General features: G+C 39.6%; 1 protein-coding gene across 1 annotated transcript; it reads left to right on the forward strand.

The window, feature by feature from the left end:
• The first annotated feature begins 1,627 nt into the window (after positions 1-1,627).
• On the forward strand, positions 1,628-16,562 carry acadvl (acyl-CoA dehydrogenase very long chain). The gene is made up of 21 exons (XM_040141074.1): positions 1,628-1,740; positions 1,981-2,069; positions 2,192-2,255; positions 3,981-4,052; positions 4,555-4,627; positions 4,738-4,802; positions 4,920-5,054; positions 5,201-5,345; positions 6,355-6,484; positions 6,634-6,759; positions 6,984-7,182; positions 8,637-8,741; positions 9,100-9,186; positions 9,564-9,626; positions 12,058-12,159; positions 13,220-13,317; positions 14,757-14,829; positions 14,973-15,045; positions 15,364-15,436; positions 15,700-15,775; positions 16,407-16,562. The coding sequence occupies exons 2-21, from the start codon at positions 1,996-1,998 to the stop codon at positions 16,542-16,544; spliced, it is 1,971 nt and encodes a 656-aa protein (XP_039997008.1). The 5' UTR covers positions 1,628-1,740; positions 1,981-1,995; the 3' UTR covers positions 16,545-16,562.
• The last annotated feature ends 3,323 nt before the right edge of the window (positions 16,563-19,885 follow it).

The following is a 19,885-nucleotide window of genomic DNA, read 5'->3' on the forward strand; positions in this document are numbered from 1 at the left end:
TTTTGTAAGAAACATACTGAAACTCAAGAATGTACATACCTGTGTGTGTTTGTGTGTGTGTGTGCACGCGTGCTTACCTGTCAAAAGTTTACAACACCTCAATTCTTGACTCAGTGACTTTTGACCCAAATACAGTTCATTAGAGGTCATTCAGTGTAACAAGATCAAGAAGCCATTTTCCTGATAGTCATGTGACAGTCTGTGACATTGTCAAAAGGACCCCCTGAAGACCCCTGTGGTGCTGCAGCAAGGTGAGCTTATCGCTCAAATATTTGATCATTTCACCCTTTCATGGCGATGCAACTCATATTGTTAGATTTTAAGAAAAATAGGTATATGTTGTGAATAACTGTACTTAACTTTATTGGTCATGTACATAGTTTGATATAGGTGGCCAGTTGATAGCCTGCATTATGTGTTGAAGAGTCATTCAGTCTGTTTTCTTCATTTGGTGCAACTTCTGTTATACCACAGTGTCATCCATTACGCTGAATGACAGTATCAATCTTTAGATAATAATTTTAGCTTCTTATATACATTTCAGATAAATGAGGGGCTAATACTGACAAATGTGTCAAACCTAATATTAATAATTTAATGCATTTTTATTTTCATTTTTTAAATTTGTGTTACAGATTTTTCTAGATGACCTCGAACAAAGACAGTTGCAAGGCACAGACAGTAAAAATAAATGCAGACCCATCAGCTAGGGCAGAGATCCTAGTAAGGAGAAGGGTACGGTACTGATTTTGCAATAGTCAGAATAAAAGGGCTACCACTGTTTCCCAACAAAGAGCCCCGCCACTGTCTGTGACAGTTTCAAGAGAGACCATTGAGGAGATTCTTCACCCAAGATATCCATCCTGAGAGCATGTCATTTATGTTGACAGGCAGAACGTATTATAAAGTTTATATCCATGTCAGTAATTTTATGTTCACGTCAATAAGTGCATCAAATCTGCATTTCAGCGATCAGAGAAGAGAGCAGGCTGCCTTGGGTTCAAGTCCTGCTCGCCCAGCAATCAGGAGTTTATCAGATAAGAGGCAAAAGCGATGGGGATAAAATCAAAGAAAATGTTTGTCATTTCAAAACATTTCACATTTGTCAAGGGCAACTGTGAGTGTGACCATATGGGTATTTATACAACAATAATGATTTTATGTAACAATCTGTTCTTTTGGTAGGCTAAACCATCTGTAAGATCTTACACTTATCTACCAGCTTTTTATTTAGATATATATAGATAGAGAAATAGATAGATTTAGATATAAATATACATATATAGAGAGATGGATAGATAAATTGATTATATAGCTGGTTGGCCATCAAAATGTTATTTCAGAATTTCAGTAGGGTAATATCACAAAGAAAAGGTTCTTCATGCAGGTCGAAAGTTTGTGGTAGCCTCTTTATGTAATTACATTGTTATAATAGCAGAAGTCTAAATACATACACGTTAATATGTAAAGGTTTGTCCACTGTTTTCAAGGGTTTGAAGTTTTTGTCCTTTTTATTGTACTGATTTTTTTAAAAAAATGGAATTTATTCATTTACTTGTATTCATTTAAGTTCCGCTGCTTCGAGAGGTCTCTCGGACCACCCCGATACTGTAAAACTACGATTCCCACGAAGCACCGCGGTGACATAGCTAACAGAGGAGGAAAAAAAATCAAGTCATTTGGGGGAACAGTCGGCTGCAACCCGGACGTAGGGGACGTATTATAACACAACTTGTGCAGGTTTGTGATAAAATGGATTGTTCTTGGTTTCGATAGAAGGAATCCAGAGATTTTAACTCTCCTTTCCCGCTTTTCGCGCGAGGAGTCGAAAGCGGCCGAGTTACAAAACGTTACGTATCCTAGCTGCCTGCTAGGCACTACTTTGACTGTTAGCTAACCGCCCTTGTTTTGATCATTTCTTCGTGTGTCATTTAGCTAATTTCGGTAACATCTCTTTTTTTTTTTTTTCTTTCATTTTAGAACAAAACATAAATCATGCTGCTTCGTAAAGTGACTCAGTCTTCCGCACTGTGTGGCACCATTCTCAGGATTCCTCCCGTGCTGTCCAGGTAGGTAACGTTTTAAAGCTATTGTTGAACCTGCTGACGAAAGTGAGATACTTTTACTTGAAAAAAACAAAAAAACAAAAACAATGTTCAAAATGACTTATAATTTCTTGTTTGGGCTACAGAGGTGGAGCCAGGGCTGTGAATGCTATTCAACACTCCCGTCTGTATGCAAGCCAAACTGCTCAGGTACGATAACATTAACCTACAATATCATACATGTTCCGAGTTCATTTGCATGTCGACAGATAGGTTCGTTGCATTCACGGGTGTTGATGATGTTTATAATGGTGTCTGTTGGCCTTGTGTTTGCCCGAATTTCTTTGGCTTGCTGACACGACGTTGACATCCCCTCCCGCTGGAAGTGGGTGAAAGTTGACTGGTCACATGACCCGCTTACAAAGGTGACACCATGAATGTGCGGGACGCCGCAGTTGTCCAGGACAGGGTCCAGGACAGGGCTCAGGACAGACTGTCAAATGCCTCATGCCGCTGCGTATCCACCACTGACAAAAATAGATTTAACAAAATGATTTGATACACTCCCGCGTAAAGTAGTCATGTATTTTATTTATTTATTTATTTTTGAACCTAACAAATTAAAACCCTGTCTAGTGCCACAGTACAAGTACTTAGAGACATGTTTTTAAATAGATAAAACACAAGTAAGTCGTAATAAGGGTTGATGATATGAAATCTGAAGATTTTTTTTTTGTTTTGTTTTATAATTTGTAGCCAATTATTATGTTTCAGGAGCATATGTTCTTCAGCAGCCACATATATCATATAGCTTAGATGGTTTAGCCAACGTTTGTCTTGTTTTACAAGCAGGAATAATGTGACATGTCTTCAGCTCATTTAGATTCTGGAAATGGATGAGTTGTGGTTGTACCTATCGTATAATAATAATAATAATAATAATAATATGACATGTGGTTGTGCTTATGGTATAATAATAACAACAATAATAATAAATAAATAAATAAATAATATTGCTTCCTAATTTCTCTGATCACACATTTTAGATGTCGATAGAGCCAATTCGACAGCACAGCTGCTTACCTGCATTATTGTTTATTTTGTCTGACAATGTCATGATCATAAAATAATGATTTTTATCTGCAGCTCAGCCGCTTGGTATTGACTCCTGATCAATAAAATATTCATGAACCTCGATCCTATTTCGGATAAAGAAAAGTGTGTAAATGAGAACAACTGAATGGATTCAGCTGCTTTAAAACACAGTATAGGTGATCACAGGGGACTTTTCTTCTCCTCTCTCACCAACTACAAACATGAAAAACTAGTTATGCTCTGTATGTGTGATGAAAAAGTTAGTGCATCATTAAAAATGAATATTAAGTCAGTTGCCAATAAATACACAGGCATTTATATAAATTTAAGGCTCTCAAACTGCTCAATGACTGAATTGTTTCAGTATTTTCATTTCATTATCTCATTTTATAAATATAGACCAGCTTCACACGCTCATTAAATCAGAGGTATTGTATTTTAATTACTTTTAATAAATGCAAAGTTATGTCAACAACAAATCCTATCGTTAGTATTTATAATAGGGCTTAGTCTAGCACAGTAAAATTAACCTTTGTGTTCCCAACTGAAAATAACATGCCAGTCACCGTAAGGCAATAATAACGCAGACTGGTATCATAAATACGGTTGTTTTACTGAGTTAAGCTCTTTTTGGAAACACTGGGTTTGTCTCAGACGTGTTGCCTACTTCGGCAACATGTGCACTGTACAGTGTGCTTTAAAATTTTCATTAATTTTACATCAAGATTCAGTTTCTTACAGAGACGGTTTAGGATTCCCCTGCTTTTTCTGCTAAGTTGATGAACTGTTTTCAGTCATTCTCTAATCTCTTTCAATCTCTGTTCGGCTGTTCCTCTTCAGGCGGTGCTGGAGAAGCCGGCAGCAGTCGGGAGTGATGCTGCCACTAAAGTGGAAAAGAAGACAGTCACTGACGTATGTTAATTTCTTATTATATTTGAGAATTTTTATTCCTTTTATATTTTTTTTCAAATGGCTTTTAAACAGTAACAGTTTGCCTTCGTTGCTAAACATCACTATCAGTCAATTTTCCAGAATTAAAGGTTCCCTGTGGAACTTTTGACATAAGGTTATTTATGAATGGGTTCCCATTTTATTTGGAGGCGTGCTCGTGGATGACGCGATACACAGTCCTGCAAATAGTTTCACACTTTTCCACAGACTGGCAAGTGGCAGTAAAGAAAAAAGGCAGCGATGTGCCAACAAAGGCAGGGGCAGAGAAGACTGCATGCTCTCAAACATAAACCTAAAAAATGCTTTACAAATGTTTCAAAATGCATTCAACAGATTTGTTGAACCTCAGGGATAAACAACAGTTACACAGCCAGTTGACAGTTAAGGGCACTGTTAACTCAGCATTTGGATACCCTGTTTGTGTTAGCACAAGCTTTACTATGTTTAACTCAATTTTCCGCAGGAATCCAAATCATTTGCTGTCAACATTTTCAAGGGGCAGATTTCGACTTCTCAAGTGTTTCCCTTCCCCTCAGGTAAATCGGAGGATATTCATGTTAATATCTGTTTTAAAAGATGCTTCCATTTCATTGAATAGCATTTTCATTAAAAGGTTGCAACGTAATCACTCTTATCTTTGCCGTAGTGCTCAATGAGGAGCAGGAGCAGTTCCTTCGAGAGCTTGTGGGGCCCGTCGGCAAATTCTTTGAGGTAAGTTTGAACATCTTTGAGCTCATGGATAAATTTGTCCGACCTCGTGCTGACAGCCTCTTTACAAACCCTCCTAGATCCCCCCTCACCTTTCATGTTTCTGCTTCCCGTGAACAGGAGGTGAACGATCCTGCCAAGAACGACGCCTTGGAGAAGGTGGAGGATCACACCATGGAGGGCCTGAAGGAGATGGGCGCCTTCGGCCTGCAGGTGCCAGCTGACCTGGGTGGCCTCGGCCTCTCAAACACACAGGTACGTCTGCTTGATTAGGTTTATGAATATTTACTCTAAAACACACACACATTAGTAAATATTGTCTAGTTGCTGATTGTGTCAGACAGCTATGTAAACAGCTGGGTGCAACGAGTCTAATGTGATAATATCCGTCCATCTCGCAGTATGCCCGGTTGGTTGAGATCGTTGGTGGTCATGACCTGGGCATTGGCATCACTCTGGGTGCCCACCAGTCAATTGGCTTCAAGGGCATTCTGCTTTTTGGGAATCCAGCCCAGAAGGAGAAGTACCTGCCTAAGCTCGCCACAGGTATAATGACCAGCATTTGACGTTGCACTGGCAGTATCTTGATTTACATGCATATTTAGTTTTAAGTTGCAGCACTGCATATGACAGAACATGCTTGTTAAAGGAAAAAGGCTGGCGATATTCTGTGTTTGTTGAGACTGGCAGAAAATCTTCTGAAAATAAATAGATAATGAATAACACACTGAAAGCAAAGACCAGAATAAAAGCATGTTAGGTAGCACGGGACATTAAATCAAAACATCATAAGGAGTTCCATAAAGGGGAGCTTTGAGAACTCAAAGATATATCGGTATTGGCATATATGTCAGCCAGTAGATGACAAGAAATGGAAGTACGGAAATGCCAAAGATATGCTGTGAAGCAGTGTCACCATTCTGTAGTTTGTCCACCAGAGAGCAGTGAGTTTATTTTTCAACTGTAAAATGTCCGGACCAGTACATTTAAGAAAAACGAATTCATGGGGACCTTATCAAAATGTGTATTTATCTTGTGTGTTGTGTTGGGAAAATTTATTTTGGCCACTATACCATCATTGGATTATTTAAACACTCTAATATCAATATTGTTCAAAAAAATCCAGTGTGAGTCAGGCTATAGGAGGGACTATAAGAAATAAGGGACAAAGATCCCTAGCCAGACAATCCAGTTCATGGTTGTTTCTATCCCTGAGCCATGTCCCTCTTTAATTATGCAGTTTTAAAGGTGACCTGTGGCATTTTCCTGCAAACAAAACAAAGGTTCTGTTTATGTCGTTGTTGTCTTCTCACAGGATTTGGTGACACTAACAAAAAATGAAGACATTGCCTGTCTTATCCTTTATTGTACTCCTGCATGTTTTGCTCCTAATCCATGTAGCTCTTCAACCGAGGCAGAAATACCAATATCTTCTAGTTGTATTGAGAAGTAACATAATCCAGTGAAGGACAAACGCAGAACTGGGTTATCATTTCTGTTGTGTGTGTGTGTATTGTATGTGGTTGACATCTCATGTGTGTGTTTGTCCCTCCAGGTGAGCACATAGCTGCCTTCTGTCTGACTGAACCAGCCAGCGGCTCTGATGCTGCCTCTATCAAGACCACAGCTGTTCAGTCCCCCTGCGGGCAATATTACACTCTCAGTGGAAGCAAGATCTGGATCAGGTGAGGACACAGCAGAAGTATACAGAAACCAAATTGTTGCTGCTTTCACCACAAGGAGGCAGCACTGTATAACATGTCCAGGAAGACATTGTAATGGCTAGAGGCTGCCTGTGTGCTTTCCTAATCTGACAACCAATTTCTTCTGTCAGCAATGGAGGCCTGGCTGAGATCTTCACAGTGTTCGCCAAGACACCCATGAAGGATCCCAAGACTGGGGAGACAAAGGACAAGATCACGGCCTTCATCGTGGAGAGGAGCTTTGGAGGAGTGACACAGTGAGCACACTTTTCTTTACTCTACTGACAGTTTGTCACCAAACTGTGAAGTTTCTCAGATACAATGTACCTTTTTTTATTGTTAATGAATCAGTGGCTGTTTAAGGTTGAAATTTGTCTATTTATTTATTTATTTATTTATTTATTCATTCACCCCCCCCCCAAAAAAAAAAATCTCTTTTCGGACTCTCTAAATCTCTATTGTCCCGTCTTCCTACTCGCAGTGGCCCTCCAGAGAAGAAGATGGGCATCAAGGCGTCCAACACAGCCGAGGTCTACTTTGATAACGTTCGCGTGCCAGCCAACTGTGTGCTGGGTGAAGTGGGTGGAGGTTTCAAGGTAGCCATGAACATCCTGAACAACGGCCGCTTTGGCATGGCGGCCGCCCTCTCCGGCACCATGAAGGGAGTCATCGCTAAAGCTGTGAGTAAGGCGCCTCTAGCACAATAAATGTAGGCAGGAAGGGGAACAATGTGAATTGTGAGAGCAGAGAATGAGCTCCTCTTATGATTTTAGACATGTACCTTGAGCTCACATCTTTACGCCTCTCTATGTGTCTCTTTTAAGTCATGTATTTCCTTCGTTGTGGGTTTGTGGGAAATTCCCCGTCTTGTAGTTGAGTATGGCCTGTTTCAGCGATGCAACTTCCTGCTGAGGTTAGAAGCGCAGATGTTTCACGTGGGCTCTGGTCATGTCGGTTGTTTTTCGCAAACATTTTCATTTTTCTGGATTGAACCAAATATGTATGTTGTAGTTTTCAGTAACAGCTTAATTGAATAAGTTTTTTTAATAACAAGTACATAAAAAGAGAACTGTCTTAAATGTGAGCATTTTGAACTCTTCATATTCAACTTGTAATACTGATACTGTTGCACAGGCAGTAGCTATATATTAGTAGTATTATATGTGAGTAATATATGACAGAAGCAATAGACTAATTCTTGAAACAGGAGCCAACCTGTGCAGTAGTTGTATCATCAGATAAAATGTCAACCAAAAGGGTTTTTTTCTTTTCCAACACTGAAAACGTGCAACAAATTTTACCGTGGGCCTTGTACTTTTTCGTTTGCAAAGTAGTTAGTACACATATGTGTATTAATTAATCACTGTTAATGTGTTAATGTAGCTAAAATGACATCAAAAACTTAAACAATTCTTTCTGTATTGTAGAGCAGAGAAAGTACATTTGCATTGATAAATTTGATTATTGGTAAAAGAACGTCGCTTCATTGTGTTTAGTCTGCAATGTGCAAAAAAATTGAAAAATGCTAATTTTTCTATTTCCCAGAGCTGTGAGTGACAGCTTCAGACAGCTTGTCTTGTCTGACCAATAGTATGAAATCAAAAAAATCTTCAAATTATAACAAAGTAAAACATAGAAAAGCAGAAAATTTCTCACATTCAAACAGAAAGTTAAACACCACAAACTCATTACTGTCTTAATGTCCCACTGTTGTTTTTCTGTTATTTCCTGCTCCACTCACAGTAAATCGGTTTCCTTTTGTCCCTATACAGAGTTTAGCTTATTAATTCTAAAATTAAATAGCTCTTATTTAGGTATTTAGATTGTCATTTCTATCCAAGTGAATTACAAAAAGCACATGCTGTGAATGAACATGACCTTTTATTTTTCTTTTTTTGTGCGTTATTGTAATTCCGTAGAAAAGAAACCTTTGAGAAAGTTCAAATCGAGGAATCCCTGTCTGTGGTTTTTTTTTTTTTTTTTTGAGCGGGAGAAGCATGTGTAAAGGAAAAAAGAATGTGTTTGTTCCCATGTGTTACAGTAAGAAGAATGGCCTGTTTTTAGATGGTGAGGATAAAGCCTGTAGCTATGAATTAAGGTGTGACGGTGGGCGTCATTTTCCTCTTTTCAACAGGTGGATCATGCAGCCAACAGAACCCAGTTTGGGAACAAGATCCACAACTACGGAGCCATCCAGGAGAAGATGGCGCGCATGGCGATGCTGCAGTATGTCACTGAGGTCAGGCTACCTCACAGTGGTTATTCTGCCTGTACCTCAGGCGGTTTCACGTTTATCTCAGCTATTGTGACACAGCCGTCTAATCTTAATTCTCGTTAATTTTTGCTGGTTTATACTTACCATAAAGCAGGGGATTTTAAAGATTTTATTTCCTGCCTGACAAAACCGCTCTCCTTCGCTTAGCCAGCGATGTTTTGAGCACGAAATCTCATTAAATTGAACTACTGTTAAACTAATGTAGTCACAGTGTGTAATCCTTGCATTATGTTGTAGTGTTGCAGAAAAATTCCCCGCAGCGCAGATGAACCAGTTGTCATAAATCCACGCTGACACTGCATCGTCTGTGTCTTTTTTGCAGTCAATGGCCTACATGATCAGCGGCAACATGGACAGCGGAGCGACTGAATTCCAGATAGAAGCTGCCATCAGCAAGATCTTCGCCTCAGTAAGAACTTTAGTAACACGGCAGTCTCAGTGGTTTAACAGGCATACCAGAGGTGCTAATAGTTCCCGTATTGCCCGGCTGACTGTTACGAGGATCTGTTATGGTAACCAGGGAAACCTTGAAAATGTTGCAGTAGTCTGGTTTTATGCTTTGCATGTATGTTAATTGCTTCTTACGCATTTGTGTGATCCAGCGCTTTTGGGAAAGCAACACATCTTGCACAATTTTTATGATGTTCCTTATTCTGTGGAAAAGTGAAGACAGGATAGTAGGGGAAGTAGATTTCTTAGGCCTTGTGTACTGAGTTAAGATAATTGTGTAATTTGGCGGCGCCAAAGCTCATTTGCATGTGTGTCCCCTTCCCCCAATTGTGACAGGAAGCGGCATGGACCGTGACTGACGAGTGCATTCAGGTTATGGGCGGCATGGGTTTCATGAAGGTGAGTGCCCAGCCTTTATCCCGTTACATACAAACAGGATGACAATTGAGAGGCTGCATCATGTGAAAAACACATGCTACATGCAGTTTGTGTTGTCACCTCTTAGAGTTTTCCAGTTATGTCCAGTTATTCCAGTTAGTTAGTTTTCCATTGTAGGATTTAATATGTCAGTGCAGTGTACACAAAAAGCAAACACAACAGATCAATTAAACAACAATTTCACAATTGAAACGAGCAATGTTACATTTGTTTTAGGTGGCTAATTATTCGCAGGAATGAAAGTTTTAGCCCCTGATTTTGAAACTCAGGGATTTGAGCAAGAAGTTGGCCTGGGTTTTGACTGCAGGAACCAAGGTCAGAATAGTCTGCATCATACTTCCTGGCCCTAAAAAAATCTACCTCCTCCCGATTATACAGTAGTATACAGAACCTAGGTATCATTTAAACTGATTAAACAGGGTCTAAGTAGATCCTGGGATTTACTAGTGTTTCAACTACGGTAACCTGGGTTCAAATTGTTCCTGGGTCAAATGGTGTTTCCATAGCAGGGACTTTTACAGAAACCCTCGAACCATTTTAGAAAAGTAACAACTTAACTGGCATTTTGACCCCAAGGAAAGAGTCTAAATAGTTCCTACGCCATAATTGCTGGCCGCAAAGTTGCTCTGGGGATAGTATTTTTGCCAACCCCTAAACTATTAGGGCACAGTTTGCAGTGCTGCTACATTGTGTGTACAGCATTCACACAATCAGCAAGCACTATATACCAGCAGGGTCAACATTAGGACTGTGGGTGGACTTGTTTTTGAATTTTTATTAACCCTAAAGTGATTACGGAGCAACAATCACGAGTGAACACATCTTACAAGTTGATATAATGCAGTTAGGTACCGTAGCAGCAATAAATGATCAAACACTATGCAGATCACTGATACTTTGCTGACAGTCATTTTTGTTTTTTCACTTCCACCTTGGTGTGTCCCCTTTGAAACAAACAATATGGTCGGGAATCAGTTAACTGCAAAGAACAAGAAAATGGCTCTGTCTCAAACAAAACTTTCATTTTTTTCTATCCGTTATTGGTCTGTTTGCTTAGTATTCATTCGTCTTCACCTACGGAGGGAAGTTAAACAGGAATGTGCAAAAGAGGCCTTTTAGTTCCCAGTTTAGTTTCCAGATGCTCTTCAATTTCTGGTGCTATTGATTGTACCAGAAACTCTTTTTCCTACTTTACCGCATCACTCTGTGTACTACACTATTAGCATATTGCCTTTTCTTCATTTGCAGTAACTTGAACTCAAACATATTTAACAGCTTATATCTACACTAGCTGTGCATGGATCAGTAGCAACATTTTTTTAAAAACTTTTAATCAACTCATCGGTGATGACCTCAGCCAGCAATAAAAATGCTATAAGCTTCAAACTCCTACTAAACATTAATTGGCATAGGTACGACAACAGCTTGCTTTCTGAAAAAAGACACACATGATATATATGGCAGCATATATTCTCTTGTAAGAGCGTGGTATTGAGTCAGATAGTTGCTCAGACAACACTGAAACCGCATTGATGGTTCCCTCAGGTTAAAAAAAAACAAAAAGAAAAAACAAAACAAAAACAAAAAAACCCCAACAAAGAACACAAGAATAGACCGGTACAAGCAGGCTGAATATATGGGGGCGAAGTTCAGTAAATGTATTGTTGCTGTTCTTAAAATAAATCACGTCTACATAGGAGACCACATCTTAAACAGATGTGCTACTGTGTAGTGAAATATAGTGAAAAGTATGGCCAACCTTGGTGCAAATTGTTCTCTGCAAGCAGTTGCCTTGGTTGGGCAAAATAACCTGTGCAATTTAATGCAATTTAGCTTAACAACAGAAAAATTTACAAACTCAGAAAATCCCACAGGGGGTTCACTAAAAACCTCAACATAAATTCAACATTTTAAGCTTAAGCAAAGTGCTTATTATAAGCTGTTAAGTTGTATCAATACGCTGTGCAGATGTTTCTGTAATTTTGTCCACTTCCTTGATGTTTCTACAAGTTAACTGTTGACAGGCTACCTAAAAGGAAGAGGGGAAAAAACACTGATACAACAGGCTTTGATCAGTTCTGCTCATTTTGACTCAGGGTTTCATTTCACTAGTGAACGTAAGTCAGAAGTGTGCCCTGTACATTTTCATTTCTCCTCTTCTGGACAGAATGTTTCGACTTTGCTGCCTAAAATACAAACAGTGTTTTGCACTCGCAGAAATCAAAGACTTTGAAAAGAGTAGTGGTGGTCTTCATTACTGTTTGCAGTTTTTCATGACCTTATTTTAACTTGGCTGAGAAGCTGAGATCATATATGAGGTATTCTGTGCGTAAGCTATGATTAAAATCGCACCGCAGCACAGGTCGTCATTTATCTGCATCCCTTTCCGCAGGACTCTGGAGTGGAGAGAGTGATGCGGGATCTGAGAATTTTCCGAATCTTTGAGGGCACCAACGACATCCTGAGGCTCTTCGTGGCCCTCAATGGATTCCAGGTAGCAGGAAACCCCTTTTGATGAATTGTTTTTCCTCAGAGTCAGCTCTGGTGATCTGATAAAGTCTCTGCAGAAAATTACAGACATTCTGTAGAGACGAAGGGATTTCTCTTTGCTGTCTAAAACTCTAACAATACGTCCCGCGCGACTTATGAAATACGGCTACATCGTGTAGCTTTTAAAATGTGTGATCAAGATGCAACTTCCTTATTCTTATTTTACACCAAGGATCTGTGATAGACATGTGTTCCCTAACAGTCGGTGCCTTGTCAGTCCCTTCTATTTCTTAAAGAAAGAACTGGGCACACAGACATCATCTCTGTCACTCTCTCTACAGTTTTGAGGAGAGGAAGGGCCAGTTCCTTAGAATGACAATGATAACTTAAATCATCCACCCAAATGGGGCAAAAAGTAGCCCAAATTACCACCAGTTTTACATTTTATGCATAAGCCATAAAATGTCTTGTCTTAGATTGACCCCTTTTTTTTCCACTACCAACTTTGTGGGAGTAGCTTGAGTCTGATGAAAGTCAAGAGCTTAGTTAGCCTGTTCCACAGTGTATTTTGCTATATATATATATATATAGATATATAGATATATATATAGATATAGATATAGACATATAGATATATATATAGATATAGACATATAGATATAGATATATATAAATATAATATAATATTAATATAATATAATATTATAAAGCCCCTGATAATCTGGCTCCATATCTTAAGTATGTTTTCGAAAAACATCAAAGATTTGTGACTAAAAAAGGTAGAAGAGTTTGCAACTCAAAATATCCGTTAATCGGCTTTGTGTGTGTGTGTGTGTGTGTTTGTGGTTTCATGACATGCAAGTGACAGTGGTGAAACAATCCACTCAGCGGTTGTCGAATTGTAAATCAGATGTTTCTGATTGGTACAATCTCATGCACTTCAAACGAGTGAGAAGAGCACAGGAATATCGACTTCTCTGATTGAGAAAATGTGTTTTCAGCACCTTGAATCAATTGCCCCCCTTGTTGATGTATCCTGCCTGCCCCTCTCTGCTTCCCTCCAGAATGCCGGTAACCAGTTGAAGAGTTTACAGAAGGCCCTGAAGAACCCGCTCGGCAACGCCGGGCTGCTTGCAGGAGAAATCACCAAGCGAGCCAAAAGGTTGCATCTCACACACACACACACACACACACACACACACACACACACACACACACACACACACACACACACACACACACACACTTCTTCTCTGTCGCATCCTGTCTAGGGGACAGTGCGGAACTGCTATAGCTGATGATGCTGACTTCCCCTGCAGTACATGATAGATGCAATTTATTGATTTGTCAGTATCGAAGTGTCAGTTCCACCCTTTGTTAAGCCACTTTGCATCTGCAACTGACATCTGTGCAGGAACGGCTTATTAACATAGTAGTTATCCTGTGTATAAAAAAAAAAAAAAAGGTCACATATACAGGATTTGGGTGTATTTTAAATTCAGTTCCTCGTAAGAATTTTGATGTGTTTGTTTTGTTTTAAGGTTGTTTACTTACATTTGTGTGGTACCGACACAAAGTTGCCACAGAATCAGAATTTCCTGCCCTCTTCCATTTAATGGGTTTGAAAGCTTCCCACAGCAGATTACTTAATGTCTCCAGACATGCTCCGTTGGAGTGCTGTTACAGTGCAGGCAGAGGATTTCCTCCTACCGTACTTGAATGCAGCCGATTCTTCTCAATGGTTCTCTATCCCCTTTGTCCTCCTCGCTCCTCCAACACTGCCATTTAAAGCTTAATTGCTGAAAGCACCCAACTCTGAAGGATTACACACACAGGATTACTTAGATGCTGAAAAGTGCCACTGGCCCAGTTCAGTCTGTAATATTGCTCGGGCAGCTCTCTACTATGTTAACGCTGCGCCGTGGGTCCCGGCAACAATCGGTTACAACAATCAAAAGTTCCCCGTCCATTTCTTTAACGTTCCGTAACCGACAATCAGACATTTCTCACACTCGCCACGCTGTGATTGGCTGGGCCAGCGGAGGTTAAAAAAAGTAAGCCGGTATTTCCGGCACTTTTCACCCGAGTGCAACACTATGAATGTCCTCCCAGAGAGACTGTAGGAAAATGTGTGCCGTTATTCCTGTATTTAAACAATACCGCACCCCGCCCCTCTCTGTGACGGCCGGCTTTTCACTCTGCCTTTGCTTGTGGCTGTTCAGGTCAGGTATAAACACCTTTTGCCTCCTGACGTGGTTTGAACAGCACGTCATACTAACGGTGTCTTTTTGCGCATAACCCGGCCCGTAGACACACTGTGCGCAGGACAAGTTTCAGCTGCACGTCTCAGTCATCCATCTAATAAAAATCTAGTAAATTTAGCTGTTTAACTGTCCACGCTTCACTTGCTCCACTTGCACATGATATGCCTCTTAAGTTCACAGCAGCACTGTGGCTGAACGGATTCCGTGTAGACACTCATGGAGTCCTGAATGCTGCTGAGCTGTTTTCACGACGTGGCCGTTGGTTTCAGCGCGTGAATGTATTTGTACTTCCGCAGTCACGTTGCTGTAACACTGTTTTCTTTTGTTGTCTTTGTAGGAAGGCAGGTTTGGGCACAGGCCTGACACTGCAGGGAACTGTACATCCTGAGCTGGCACAGAGCGGTGAACTGGTATGTTACTGTTTCTGTTCAAGGCCCTTTTTTTTAAGGGGCAAATAATAGTTTGACAGGACAAATTTTTTTTTTTTTTTTTGGCATGGTATATGGTATGATATAAGATTTTTTTGTGCGTGTTTCTTTTTTTTGCTTTCTAGACAGTTAAAGCCATCGAACAATTCGGAGTCATCGTTGAGGAGCTGCTTATCAAACATGGCAAGAAGATCATTGGTGAGTGTTTGTTTGCTTGCAGGTGAGAAAAAAAATCCTGTGAGTGTTGGATTAAAAAAAAAAAACCAGCAGAGAAAATCCCCAACAGGAACATATTTGGCGGTTCGGCTGGATGTAGAGTCATTTCAGATATTTGTGATTTCTTTTTGAGTACCTAAAGAGAGAAGAGTTATGACTTGCCCACACAAGTCACACGATGTAGTATCACATCATTGGCAACGGTGATGAGTCCTCTGTATTTACCATTAGATATTTTTATTCTGTGATAGTGTGATAATTTTGCGACAAATCATCTTAACTAGCACTTTCCTGTTTCAGATGAACAGTTTGTCCTGAAAAGAGTCGCAGACTGTGCCATCGACCTTTACGCCATGGTGGTTGTCCTGTCCAGGTGCGCAAACATTCAGATGAGAGAATAAACTGTCAGGTTTTGACTTTTTTGTTTTTTTTTTTTTTTTTTTTTTTGGGGGGGGGGGGTGTTAACCACCTCTTTCCCCATTTCACTCCTACACCCCCTGTTTCTTGCTGCACATTCCAACTTACTCTCGCTTCTGCCTTTTTTTTTTTTTTTTCTCTCTTTTAATGTTTTCCATACATGCACTCCCACGCAGCCTAGAGAGACATTTCTTGTTTTTTCTTTCCTCCGCTCTGCAGGGCTTCACGCTCTCTGAGTCAGGGCCATGCCTCAGCTCAGCACGAAAAGATTCTGTGTGAGACCTGGTGTATGGAGGTAAGACTCACACTGACAAATATGCGTGAAATGATTTGAATCCTGAATTTAGATTGAATTTTATATAATAAAAGTGAGGAAAAACATCTGCGTAAGACAACCATACAGACTATTATTAGTGCTTAATACTCTGAATTGTTTGGTAGTTATTATATTAAGTATGTAGTAAGATAGAAAAATAACTTGTTTATAGATGAGTCTGGGTGATATTGAAAATATCACAATGATTTTAACCTGGAATACACACAATTCCAGTTAGTGTACAGCTGACACTTTTCCAAGAAATCAAGTTAATACTAATTCAAACTAACATATAATTCGTTATTAATTAATTGCATTTTACAAAGTCGGGAAACGGCCCCAACTTTATCCATGATGTTCCATCTAGTCTTGAAGACAAAATGCTTCCACACTTCTCAAATGGTTTAATTTCATGAATAATCATTTATGCCAGACTCCCGAGTTTTCTAGATTTCACTCTCTTGTTTTTGAGCCTGTCTCAAGCTTTGCTGCCCAACATATCTCCTTGAGCTCTAGATAAGTTCTTTTGAGACTTTGCAGACAAATTTATATTCATCAGTTTTGGAGATGAAACATTTGAACTTGCTTTAATGCTCCTTTTATCCCTCAGGCCTATGAGAGGGTCATGCACGACATCAAGACTCTGCACTCCAGTGAGTCCAGACAGCTCTTCAAGAACCAGCGGTCCATCTCTGCAGCCATGGTGGAGAACGGAGGAGTGGTTTCTCCTCACCCTCTGGGTTTCTAAATGCCCCATGGACCCCCCCCCCCCATCTCTCACCAGGTTCTGGGTCAACACGACTTCATCAACTTAATTGTCATCTTTGCTCCATCATACATGAGTGGTAAAACTTGTATAATGGATACATTTTTATGGCACGTTTGGACAAAAATTCGCCTGTCATTCAACCACTAACATACACACTCACACACACCGACGGCAGCAAGCTACCATGCCAGGTGCTGATCTGACTTTCAGGAGCAATTTGGGGTTCAGTGTCTTGTGGACAGTAGGAGCTGGTAGTCGAACCTCGTAGCCCTGTGACGACCCACTCTACCTTCTGAGCAGCGCCCTTTTATCCACTCCGTACGATTTAAGCATTCATGTAGTGAGTTGCACCTGCGGCCTAGGGCTGAATGATTCCCTTTTTTTTTTTTTTTTTTTTCTACACACGAATAACAATTTGAAACTTACTGGTTTGTGACACTGTGTTATCTTTATTGTGTCTTTGTGAGCCTGTTCTTCCGTCATTTATTTATTTTTTTGATTCCGACTAACTTGGGCAGGAGGTCTTGGTTTGAGCTGGAGTTGTTATGAATATGAAGTAAAAAATTTTAAATTGGACAATAGGTGAGAAAAGTCACAGTATTTCCACAAATCATTCAACCCTACTACCAGCATGTAACAACCACCGATGACTGAATGTCTTGAATGTGGGCACGGAGCTTTTAAATACACCATTTACTTTTGATCTCAGCCTTCATAACTGCAGCTGATTGAAAGTTCTAATCATTTGATTTGCTGAAATATGAAGTCATGGTGTTTTTATCTGACTAAACCTATATACGACAACATCAATGCAACTTTGAGATAAGAGGCCAGTTAACACGGGAAGCTTTGAACTAAACTGTTTTCAGTGATTTAATTTATATCAGAAGGTATTTTAAAGGACAGATAATGCCTTTCAATTTGTACACTTATCTACAGTGTGTTCAAATGTATATATATATATATAAAATGGTGTGGTGTTTATGTACTTCAATGCCTTTCTTCATGTTGATCAAGCTCACTCGGTGCTCAACACAGAAACATTAATGTCAAGAGCAAAACCTTTGCCTTAGATACCATTTCACAGACGCTGTTCGAAGTTCCTGTAATGACTTGAGTCGAACCCAAGATGTGCAGGTCAACTTCATTCTTTGCTCTTTACTAATGGCCGACGTATTAGTTTCGAAAGTGTAAGTGTTTATTTTCTCCGCTAAAAGGTAGCAGGCATCATTAACTTCACCGTCAGTCTGCATACCTGGTTTTTCAGAGAGTTTTAAGAAATTGTTGCTTTTTGCAGCTCAGACTTTGGGTTAAAACTTAAGGGATCCGCACAGTTTCTTGCCCTCTCATAGCTTGAATTGTGGCAAACAGTGCTACTGTTAGATATGATTGCGTGCACCACTGTCTTGAATAAAGTACCTATTCATCTGGCTGATTATCCATTGATCTGATCAGATGTCTATATCCATTTGATTTATTTGTACTGCTGTTTAACTGTCATTAAACACGCCTTTTGTCAGGCATTTACCTGAACAGAGTTGCAGAACAAGTGTAGTGTGTGTAATGTCCAGGTTCTTGTAACATTTTCTCATCATATCTATGAATGTGGCTTTTAACAGGCCAAACTCCATTTACTTTTTTTTTCTGGTTTCTTCCTGTAAAAGTCTTTGCAAGCTGTAAAAGACTGACTAAATATTGAAGCTCAGCAAAAAGGAAATCTGATCTAAAACGTATTTTCATCACATTTCCTTCCAGACGTACTTCCTATTTCTGTTGTATTATTTATAATCTGCATCTTTGCTTTCACTTCTGCAGCCCAGGGAAACAACACGATACAGGAATGCCAGTAAGTGCTTTACCACCACATGGCTGCTGAGGCTTAGGTGCTGCTGTGAAATACAAACAGGAGAAATTTCCTGCTTTCAGGTGCAGACTTGTCAAGTGTAGCTGCTGTTGGGGTGAGACTGTTAGATGATGGGGGCTGTGCCTCCGGTTCATGAGCTATGTGGTTAAAAAGTTAAAAATTCCCCAACATGTCAGCCCCGTCTGACTAAAAGTACTTGACAAACTCAGCAACTGTGCCACAGATCAACCAAGATGGCAGCCGTTGCTTGCCTATAGAACGTCCCCACGGATTATGTATATTTTTTATTTTATGTAGTGGTAAATATTGAGAGTGAGGAAGCATTCAAAGGAAGATTAAAACAAAAGTGGGCTTTGCTTTGAGAGAGTTTAAATTTTCGATCCATTGTCCCTTTAAGGACCATTCACCTAGCTCAGTATCGTGTAAAATATAAGCGTACTTGCATTTAATGGAATAGTTCAACGTTTTTGGAGTTGTGACAATAAGTGGATTAATGCTTCGACGAATGAATAGTTTCTTTAATTTTTCAAGCAAAAATGCCAAGTATTCTTTGGTTCCAGTTTCTCAAATTGTGAGGATTTCTTGCTTGGCTCTGTTTTGGATGATTGCAAACTGAATATCTTTGGCTTTTAGACAGTTGCTTGGACAAAACAAGACATTTGAAGATGTTATTTTTGAGCTCTTGGAAATTATAACACTAATGTATGTCACTAATTTGTGGTTTTGTGTAGACAAAACTCACGCTTAATCGAGAAAATAAGTAAGCTCGTTTTGCAGCCCTAAACTTTTTGAGAAATATGTTGATTCACTTCCTCGATGAGTTAGCCAGATGAGAAGATGGATAGCGGTACAAGTGTCATGGGTCTCTCTTTGTGAAGCTAAAGCCAGGATACAGTAAGCTTAGCTTAGCATAAAGACTGGAAACAGGAAAACGGCTAGCTTGGCTCTGTCTGAACATAACAAAATTGGCCACCCAGTACCTCTGAAGCTCACCAGTAAACACATTCTATCTCGTTTGTTTACACCATGAGAAAACTGAAATGTAAAAATGACATTTTTTGAGATATATGGTTTTGACTTGTGAGTTTTAGAGGGGCTAGTAAGTGGTGATTTTTTTATGTTTGGATGGGCTAGCCATCCAATATCACCACTGATATTGATGCTGCTTTATTATTAAAAGCAGCTAATGTAATATCATCTAAGAGACAGAACTAAATGTATTATTAACACTCTACTTCTGAATCTATTGTAATCGCCACCGTATAATTTGCTAAAGTTAGGCATTTCTTGTTAGTATTCTCTGTTAATTACTTAGTCACATGCATGTGAAAATGTGAGAAAGGTTTCAGTCATAAATAACATGCTTAATGTGTAATTCTCTGAAACAGGAAAACTCTACATGCATCCGCACAACATCAGCAGGGAAGCAAAGACTGCAGGACAAAAAAAAAAAAAA

The sequence above is a fragment of the Xiphias gladius genome, chromosome 12 (genome assembly GCF_016859285.1).
Source record: "Xiphias gladius isolate SHS-SW01 ecotype Sanya breed wild chromosome 12, ASM1685928v1, whole genome shotgun sequence".
Lineage (NCBI taxonomy): Eukaryota > Metazoa > Chordata > Actinopteri > Istiophoriformes > Xiphiidae > Xiphias > Xiphias gladius.

Coding starts and splice junctions, on each gene's coding strand:
- acadvl (XM_040141074.1), top strand. CDS start 1,996: ATGCTGCTTCGTAAAGTGACTCAGTCTTCCGCACTGTGTGGCACCATT. Junction 7,183..8,636: donor AGGGAGTCATCGCTAAAGCT/GTGAGTAAGGCG, acceptor TCTTTTCAACAG/GTGGATCATGCAGCCAACAG. Junction 12,160..13,219: donor TGGCCCTCAATGGATTCCAG/GTAGCAGGAAAC, acceptor GCTTCCCTCCAG/AATGCCGGTAACCAGTTGAA.